General features: G+C 35.4%; 1 protein-coding gene across 1 annotated transcript; it reads right to left on the bottom strand.

Moving 5' to 3' along the window:
* Window positions 1-3,496: 3,496 nt before the first annotated feature.
* LOC310649185 (olfactory receptor 14C36-like) lies at window positions 3,497-10,211 on the bottom strand (the record flags this gene model as incomplete). The annotated part of the gene is made up of 2 exons (XM_083377491.1): window positions 3,497-4,104; window positions 9,896-10,211. The coding sequence occupies 2 exons, from the start codon at window positions 10,209-10,211 to the stop codon at window positions 3,497-3,499; spliced, it is 924 nt and encodes a 307-aa protein (XP_083233617.1).
* Window positions 10,212-10,867: the final 656 nt, after the last annotated feature.

Genomic DNA, 10,867 nt, shown 5'->3' with positions numbered 1-10,867 from the left:
TCTGTACTTGTACCATTGGTTTTTCCTGCCCAGATGTAAACATTGCTTGTCTCCACATTAAATTATACAGTACTTGACCCATGATACAAGGGTTTTTTATTTATTTATTTTTACAGTGTCACTGCTTTTAATGGACAAGCTGGGAATATGGCTACGGGAGGAAGGGAATTGGAGGATAGACTGGCAACAACACTAGATAGCCAGTTGCAAGAAAGGCAGGTGGGGAAGATGAAAAGAGAGAGAGAAGGACCCCCAGAATTGGCATATACATTAGGGCAGGGGTGTCAAACTCAATTTTATTGAGGGCCGCATCAGCATTGCGGTTGCCCTCAGGGGGCCAGGTGGGTATGGCCAGAGTGGGTGTGGCCTACTGGGTGGACGTGCCTAGAGTGTGTATGGCCTACTGGGTGGGCATGACCAGCTCTACATCATTCGTATCAAGGGCGCCTATGGGGGCCTGGGCAGGAGTGGGACAGATCTGAGGATCTCTGGCAGAAGGAGGATCTCTGGGCCAGGGCCAAGGCAGTGGGGGCCGTTCCCTCACTGTTTCCAGGGTGGCTTCGCGGGCCACATGAAACCACTTCACGGGCCAGATCCAGGCCCCGGGCCTTGTGTTTGACATGTCTGCATTAGAGGATAAGGCACAGCAAGGAGATACAGGACTGACTGGAGTAAGTGGAATAAAACAAGTGGAGAAAGAAACGATGGGAAGAAAGAGGGTGATAGGATTAAAATGTGAACAGGGAGATGTGGGACAACTAGAGCAACTATGGTCAATTAGAACAGGTGAGCCCATCACACAATCAATGAGTAGGGTGCAAAGTCAATTCGGTTTATAAGTAAACTGCACACCCCCTAATGCCTACTCTGATGACACTGACAGTGGATTGGCAAAAGCTAAAACAGTTGATTTTTAGGTTTTAGGTTTTTAGATTTTATAAATGGTTGATTTTATTATTTTTATGGTTTCCAAACATAATTATAATTATCCCAGAGTTCAAGGATTTTACACCATTGCACAAATATGCCTGGGATTCATATATTAGAGTTATTAGGGACATATATATGATCATTTGGCATTCTGTATTTAATTATGTGAAAGGAATTATTCTGAGAATAATCACCTTCCATCTTGCCTTAGGATAGAACCAGGGCTTTTTTTCTCATAGAACGCTCAGAACGGAGTTCCGGCACCTTTTTTGGATGGAACCTTGTAGGGTAGGCAAGGCGGGTTGTATGACATGTGTAAGTTCCGGCACCTTTTTCTTTTACAAAAAAAGCACTGGATAGAACACTTATTTCTTAGCAACAAGAAGCAGTAGACAGTAAAGTATCTTGGATAATGAAAAATATGCAATACTTTTTTTAAAAAAAAAAAAATGAAGATCCTAGAAAGTGATAATCTTGCCTGAAGGCAAAGTTTTGTGCATTTGTTCTGGGAATAAAGGCAGTAGGAAAATCTAGAAATTAGCCATCTCATAGACAAAAAGGCAGAAAAATGAAAGAAAAAGAGGATACACAGAGTGAATATCTAATTTAGTATTTACAGCGTCTGCTACTTTTTCCTCTTTCATTTAATAATGTCATATTGTCAGAGACTGCTTGGAGAAGTCCCTAAATTTTTTTGGCAAGCTTTTTCAGAAGTAGTTTTCTATTGTCTACTTCCTAGGGCTGAGAGAGTGACTGGTCCAAGGTCACTCAATTGTCTTTGAACCTCAGACAGGACTACATCTCCTGGTCTCCCCATTTGTAGCCTGATGTCTTAACTGCTACACCAAAGTGGTGCTCTCTTCGTTGCACTCAGTAGTAGCTATTTGTACCCCGCAGACCCCTGTGACCATCAAATTATGAGATGCTGAAAAAATCAGCACATACTTTTAATTAGATATAATACAGGGACAGAACAAAGCAACATTTTAAAGAAATAGATGTCACACAAAATTGAAAAGAGCTATGGATTAAATCTCTACAATGTGTACATATAACCTAAAGGAAAATTGATATAAAATGTTCTACAGATGATATACAACTCTATTTAAAATGGATAAATTATATGGTAATAAATGTTAAAAATGCCAGGAAACAGAAATAACATTCTATCAGATGTGGTGGACATGTAAAAAAAAGAGCCCTCAAACATGTTGGAAAGAAATCTAGAGTATAATACAGAAATGTTGGAAATTAAATTTGAAATGAAACCACAATTTTTCTCATTAAATCTAATTTTAGAAAAATGCATCAAGAAATATAATATTTTAATGAGACATATTCTTACAATAACAAGCATAATATTTTGTTCACTATTGGAATTGTAACAATTCAAACCTGGAGAGAGATAGAGAGAAAACAATACAATGGAGTTTTTAATGTGAAATAATCAGTTTAAGATCAAAACATTTTAACTTCTGGGGAAGCATGTTGAACAAAAGACATCTCTATGAAAATGCAACAAAAACTGAAGAACCGGAGAGTACACTAGTTATTCAACTGTTGTTTGGATGACAAGCATGTGCTCCAGATGGCTGCTCCTCATAAAGAGAACACAGGATAGCAAGAGGAGATGATGGGACCATCCATCTCGCAACAAGAGTCATAAATCTGAGGTGGGTGGTTCTAGAATTGCTCTGCAGCTGTGGTGAGGGTGGGGAAGAAAACAATCAATTTCTGCCCTTCTCTCCTCCACCCCCTTCCTGGAATGGAGAGATTAGAGAGGATTGCAAGAGACTAAGTCATTTGTACACATCAAAAGGAAGCTGATCATGCTTGGGGTGGGAAAGGATCAGGCCTGTCCTTATCCCTATCCCTATCCCTATCCCTATCCCTATCCCTATCCCTATCCCTATCCCTATCCCTATCCCTATCCCTATCTCTATCCTGCCCCCAGAGTGGATACATATATATATATAATTTCTGTCCTGCGAATAAGCATTCAACAGAATATATTTCACACTGCAGGTGAAATTATGCATATCTAGCAATGAAGGGGAAAATGTGGGGGGAAAACCCATTAGAAAGAAAATTCTAGCATAGTTGATTATATATAAGGCATTTGTTTGGAACAGTTTAAAGCAACTATGTTTTCCCTAAGTTTGTGTTATTCTGTTTAACTGCATGAGCCCAGGAAAATATGCAGTTGTTTCAAGAATTGTGCTCAAGTGCTCCTTGATTACCCCACATATCCTGAAACTGACATTAAAAATTAATTTTAAAAATAAAATAAATAAATCAAAAAAAGAGATAAAAAACTATCAGACACTGGGGAAAGAGTATATTCCTACATTTGTTTACTTACTTGTGAAGTAATATGTAGGAAAAGAAAAAAGTAATGTTTCATTTGTTTTATTGAAATATGGAAAGTAATATTTCATTTGCTTTATTGACAAACTGCATTATCACACACTTTACAACTTAATATAATATATGAAACTATGAGATGAAGTTTACCTAATCCTACCCTTCAGTTTTATACTCTAAACATGCTCCTAATATTTCCCATTTATATAAGTGACCTCAGAGCAAAAATTCTTGACAGAGCAATCTTAATGTCATTGTTTCTCAAGCTATAGATTAATGGATTCATCATGGGTGGGATAATGGAATACATCACTGTAATGGCAAAATCAGGGTGCGATGGTTTCTCTGATATAGGACGCAGGTAAGCAAAGCAACCAGTAAACAAAAAAATGGAAAAGACAATGAGATGTGGCAGACAAGTGGAGAAAGCCTTTTTTCTTCCTTGGACAGAAGGAATTCTCAAAACAGCAAGAAAGATCTCCACATAGGTAACAACAACAAAGACAAAGCAACCTGAAGCTAATGTAATGCTAAATACTACAACTCCAATTTCAGTTATATATAAATCTGAGCAGGCAATCTTCAGCAAATGTGGGATTTCACAATAAAACTGATTGATAATGTTAGAGCAGAAAGGGGTAAGAAAAGTCCCAGTGGTGTTTAATACAGCATTGAACAGGCTGGCAATCCACACGCTGCCAACCATTTGGGTGCAGGCCTTCCTGTTCATTATCATTTCATATTGTAAAGGATTGCAGATAGCAACATACCGATCAAATGCCATGACAGTAAGAAGAGAAATATCAGAGTCTACAAAGAATATAAACAAAAGAACTTGAGTTACACATTCAGAATAAGAAATCTGTTGTCTGTTCATAAATGAATTGAAAATGGACCTGGGAATAATGACTGAAACTGAACCAATGTTCTGCAGGGCTAAATTCATTAGGAAGAGGTACATTGGTGTATGAAGGTGAGAATCAAAAATGATTGCAGAGATAATCAAGAAGTTCCCAGTTAGTGTAATTAGATACAAAATCAAAAATACAGAGGCATATATAATCTGAAGTTCCCGAATGTTTGATAATTCCAAGAGAAGAAATATAGATGTGTTGTTATCCATTTTTGGTCACAAAGATCACAACCTTAGAAAAAAAAGGAAGCACTCTTAACATAGTTTCTATTTATTTCCATTTGGAGAAGTTTTAATTGTAAATTGTATGATTTCAATGAAGATTAAAATAAATATTTTCATTTCCAGTTTGGATAAGTGTTTCTAAGCGTAAATATTACATCCACATCACTTCAATTTTCTTGCACTGATTTTAAGTTCCAGGGTGTGGTGTCATTTGCACCTCTTCAGTAAGCAAGCATGCTTTATTATTGTAATCAATATAATCAGAGCTAGGATAAAAATTGTTTTAATAGTTAAATTTAAAAAACCTGCACATTTACATATACATGAGATGAATTTACAAGTCTTTAAAATAACAGTGAGACAGAAAAATGAAACAAATATTTGTCACAGTTTGTTGCACAATCAGCTAGATACCTATTGAGTCCTTCCCAAGAACTGGGATGATGATGATGATGGTGATGGTGATGATGATGATGATTTGCAGTAACTTTGTATCTCCTGATGGGAATTTGTATTTAAATTGCCTTCTAATTCATCATTGTTAATATGCATACACCTCAACACATATAAGCAGTTTTCTTTTTTCTGGCTGTCATCTCAGGAGGCTAAATATGTATACATTTGTTACAACATATATCAAAAATAAAAGGAGGGAAAATTGAGAAAGACACAGGAGTAGATAGATGGATGGATAAGTAAGTTTAGAGTATGAAGGGTAAAAAAAGGCAAAATGGAGATCATTGCTTACTTTATCAATTCTTATTTAAAATTATTGAGTATTTATCTGTTCCTTGAACTTCTTTTACTTCTCCCATGAAACTTGAATGATTTTTCTGTATCATGATAGCTTTATCAAGTCTTCTTTAACTTCACAAAAACTTGCTCAATTCCCAGGAGTCAGGCACTGCTCAAGAGAAGAACCTCCAAGGTTTTCTTCTCATTTTCTCTTGACTTTTGCTTTTCTTTCCCTAATTAACTTAATATGCTAAAAAAAACTAGAGACCATATAATCTGAGAAATGGTTATGCCTTTTTGAACATTAAATTGGATATTATTTCAGATAGGACTATTGTTTAATGATGCGCATATTTGAAAAAATGAAAATGAAATCAGTCCTTTAAAGTTTTGCATATTCTGAAAGTCAGTCATCTACTTAGCAGAATAATTTTCCAGTACAATATACCGTAAATTGTTTTAAAATATAACTCCAACCTCTGAGGTATCTATACAATCTAAACCTAAGCAAATAGAGGTGGGCCTTTTTGAGAGCCTGCTTTGATGACCTTTCATCTGGCCTATTGGCAGGAAGATTCCATGGGACTCCTTCTTTACAGAAACTTTGCCCTTGTGCATCAAGGGCGATAGAAATTCTTACTCATACAGTGTCCTTTTTATGATGGCCCAAGATCTGCTCTTATCTCCCCAGTCATCTCCAAATTTGTGAGGCATACTGATATATTTTATGTTCATTATTTTTTTAAGGGACATTACCCCTTAATATCAAGTGGTCAATACCTACATTAAATAAATGCATTCTTTGACCAAGTGACAAAATTAGTGGATCAGAGGAATGCTGTGGATATAATTTACTTGGACTTCAGTAAGGCATTTGATAAAGTAGATCACAACCTTCTACTTGACAAGATAGAAAAATGTGGGTTAGACAGCATCACCACCAGATGGATTCGTAGCTGGCTGACTGGCCATATTCATTGTGTGGTCCTCAATGGAACTACATCTACATGGAGGGAAGTGTTTAGTGGGGTGCCCCAGGGCTCTGTTCCAGGCCCAGTGTGCTTCAACATCTTCATCAACAATTTGAACAAAGGGATAAATGGGGAACTCATCAAATCTGCAGATGACACCAAGCTGGCAGGAATAGCCAATACTCCAGAAAACAGGCTTAAGATATAGGAGGATCTGGACAGACTTGCAAACTGGGTGCTATCTAACAAAAATGAAATTCAGTTTGTGAAAAAAGTAAGGTTCTACATTTAGGCAAGAAAAACCAAATGTATAGGTATAGTATAGGGGGTACCTTGCTCAATAGTAGTAACTGTGAGAGGGATCTCAGAGTCCTAGTGGACAATCACTTAAATATGAGCCAGCAGTATTCTGCAGCTGCCAAAAAAGCCAATACAGTGCTAGACTGCATTAACAGAGGAATAGAATCAAGATCATGTGAAGTATTAATACCACTTTACAATGCCTTGATAAGGTCACACTTGGAATACTGCATCCAGTTTTGGTCACCACGATGTAAAAAAGATGTTGAGACTCTAGAAAGTGTACAGAGAAGAGCAACAAAGATGATTAGGGGACTGGAGACCAAAACATTTAAGGAACAACTGCTGGAATTGGGTATGTCTAGTTTAATGAAGAGAAGGATGAGGGGGACATGATAGCAGTGTTCCAATATCTCAGGGGCTGCCACAAAGAAGAGGGAGTCAAGCTATTCTCCAAAGCGCCCAAAGGCAAGACAAGAAGCAACGGATGGAAACCAATCAAGGAGAGAAGCAACCTAGAACTAAGGAGAAACTTCCTGACAGTTAGAACAATTAACAAGTGAAACAACCTGCCTCCAGAAGCTATGAATGCTCCAACACTGGAAGTTTTTAAGAAGACAATGGGCAGCCATTTGTCCGAAATGGTATAGGGTTTCCTGCCTGAGCAGGGGGTTGGACTAGATGACCTCCAAGGTCCCTTCCAACTTTATTATTATTATTATTATTATTATTATTATTATTATTATTATTATTATTATTATTATTATTATTATTATTATTATTGTTGTTGTTGTTGTTGTTGTTGTTGTTGTTGTTTTTGTTATTATTGTTGTTGTTGTTGTTGTTTTCATTGTTGTTTTCGTTGTTGTTGTTGTTAAATTATACAACTTTAATTAGATTCATAATTAGAGACTAGTGAAAAGATAATCATTCAAGTCCTAAACAATGACCTAAGAATTATTAAGGCAAAATCTCAGAATATAAGCAATTCCAAAAAATGATACTTTTTGTAAAATTAGGATGTTCAGGTCTTTTAAATTCAAAATGTCCAAATATCAAGAAGGTGCTTGCAATAACTTAATTGCTTGCAATAACCTAATTGCTCTAAGGACACTAATTACAACTGGTTCAATGACTGATTTCTTTTTTGATAAGCATTTGACTTCGATCTGCAAATCTTGGTATTTCACATGTTTTTCAGATTGTTTTTTTCTCAATCTGAGCATCATCTGGTAGAGCATTGTCAATGAGCCAGAATTTTTTCTTTTCAATGTCTATTATATCAGGCAATTTATGAACAAAATGCCTGTCTATTTGGATTTTATGGTTCAATAAGATCTTAACTGTTCATTTTCACAAATCTTCTCAACTTGATTGTCTTAGTGGTTTTGGGGTAAATTCAAACCCAAACTGTCCATATAATTTGAGAATTTCCAGTTTACTTTTTCTCCGATACTGCTACTTGAAACTGCTACTTGAAACTGGAAATATGTACTTTGCACTAGACATAGAAAGAAGCATAATGAAGTTAATGATTTATGTAGAAAATATGAGACAGAACTTGAGTTTCAGAATGATAATGTGCAGCTATCTAGATCCAAAAGGGGAAAAGTAGTTTCTGCTACACTTGTTCATAATACTGTATATAGGCCCTGTTGAATACACACAGAACTGAATACATATGCACAGGCCTAATAAGTGAAGAAGTGCTATTTATTACTATGCATAGTAGAAAATATATTTGTAAGAATTTATCTATGCTAATATTTCTATACATCTACATACATATACATTTACAGTATCTGGCTGTGTTCTCTCTCTTTGTGTGTGTGTGTTTATGTGTGTGTGTTTCTCTCTCTCTGTGTGTGTGTGAATATGTATAACATTTAATTTATTTTATTATGATTTTTATTCACTTATAACATAAAATATGAAAATAGCAAAGCAAGGAAGGAATAATAGTAGGGGAAGGGGAAAAAAGAAGTGTGGAAATCAGAGGGGAGGAAAAAAGGTGTTGACTTCCAATTCACTCTATTGCAGTAAAATAAGACATTGAATCTCAACTTTTTACATTTCTATAATAGTAAGAACTAGCCATTTCTATATCAACAAATCAATCTAATCAGTAAAACCCCAAATCATAGTATCATTTTTTCCACCTCAAGCACAAAGTCCAGAAGTGCTTTCCAAGTAGAAACAAAAGTACTTATATTCTTTTCTTTTATCAAAACAGTCAATTTAGCCATCTCTGTTAATTCCATCAGCTTTTGTAGCCATTCATCCATGGTGGGAATCAAAACATCCTTCTATTTTTGTGCATAGAAACTTCTTCCTTATTATATGCTTGACCAGCATCTAAGACAAGTGAAACTTGCTCTACCACCATCTTGAATTAAGGGTCATATGACTTTCTACTGGCTGCTTTCTGACTCATCTTCCCTTTCAGTGGCCTTAGGAATCTTCCTGCTTCTTCTCACTGGCCATGGATCTTTTGGCTTTTTTATCAACCAGTCATGGTTTCCTCTGATGCATCTTTTGTCTATTGAACTCTCATTCCAACAGCATCTGTTGTCATATTTAGAAGACAAGAGCTTCTTTCTTTGTTTACCTGTTGTGACTTCTTTTATAGTTCTTTCTTTGGAAATCTGAAAGCTTGTAGGTGATTCTAATATTTTAAACTTTGTTGCCCATTTTTTAAAAATATCTGTGTGGACAGCTGAATAATCTCTGACCTTAACAGTTGCATATAAGATTATTTCAGTTTCAGGATAGTTCAATCTCACAACGTGAAACTATGTTTTCTAAGAATTTATTCCTGACTCTTCATACATCTGTTACTAATTCTTGCTGATTAAAATATGAGTCCTCAGACTCAAAAGTCTTGAAAGGGCAATTTTGATATCCTTGTTTCTAAAGCTGTATATCAATGGATTTAACATAGGTGGAACAATAGAATACATGATTGTAATTGCAAAATCAAAGTGGGATGGGGTATCAGATGGAGTTCTCAGGTAAGCAAATGAAGAAGTAAACAAAAATAAGGAGAAAACTGTGAGGTGTGGGAAGCAAGTAGAGAAGGCTTTTTTTCTTCCCTGAACAGAAGGGATTTTTGAAACAGCAATAAAGATGTGTATGTAAGTAACAAAGATGAAGGCAAAACAACCAAATGCTAATGTAAAGCTGAATATTATTCCAGCAATTTCAATTACAAATGAATCTGAGCAGGCAAGCTTAAGTAACTGTGGGATTTCACAGTAAAATTGATTGATCACATTAGAACAGAAATGAGTAGTAAAAGTTCCAATTGTGTTTAATAAAGCATTGAGAAAGCTGGCAATCCACACACTGCCAATCATTTTGATGCAAGCCTTCCTGTTCATTATCATCTCATATCGTAAAGGATTGCAAATAGCAACAAATCGATCATATGCCATGACCGTGAGAAGAGAAATATCACAATCTATAAGGAAAACAAATAAAAGAACTTGAGCAACACATCCAGAATAAGAAATATGCCTTGCATTAATAATAGAATTGACAATAGATTTGGGGACAATGAGCGAAACAGAACCAATATCTTGTAGGGCTAGGTTCATCAGAAAGAAGTACATGGGGGTATGAAGTTGGGAATCAAAAGCAACTGCAAAGATAATGAGAATGTTCCCTGTTATAGTCATTAAATACAGAATCAGAAATATAGCTGTGTGCAGAACCTGTAGTTCCTGAATCGTTGAGAATTCCAGTAGAAGAAATAAAGATGTGTCATTATCCATTGTTTTGTCACAAGTATTGTAAACCTAGAAGAGAAGAGTGATTGGCTAAAATGTTTCTCCTGAGAACATTTGAATAGCAAAATCTACATGTTCAGGAAAAAATAAACAAAAACATGCTTTTCTAAAAACCTATAAACAGTCCCAAACATATGCATCTTTGTTTTACTACTTCAGTTGTATTACATTAATTTAAAGTTTAGGGTTTGGGGATCTATTAATTTTATCAAACAGTATTCATGTCTCATAACAGCATTTACAATTCTGAATTGAAAGACAGTGGAGAAACACATTTAAAATTATTTTAACTAATAAGTAAGATAACTAAAAAAATATGCATAAGTAGCATGGAAGTAAAATTAAAAGCTATAGGAACAAATTATTTCTCACCAGGTTATGGATAGCTTCATGAAATTAATTAATCATATCATCTTAATAATCTTTAACATTTCTTCATAAATGGCCTCGAAAAGACTTCAGAGAAAGAAAATTGTGGGTTTTTTTTATTTGCCTGCATCTGACTCATAGATAATCAAACATTTATAAAAATACGTAGGATTCAGATTTAATAAAATTTATATCCTACTGGAGTTCCTACTATGTAAAAGAGAAAACATCTCTGAAGAGAATAAAGATGTAATGTATGTAATCTAATAACA

This window comes from Vipera ursinii (genome assembly GCF_947247035.1).
Source record: "Vipera ursinii genome assembly, chromosome: Z".
In the NCBI taxonomy this organism is placed as follows: Eukaryota; Metazoa; Chordata; class Lepidosauria; order Squamata; family Viperidae; genus Vipera; species Vipera ursinii.
This window is presented reverse-complemented; position numbering and strand designations above follow the sequence as displayed.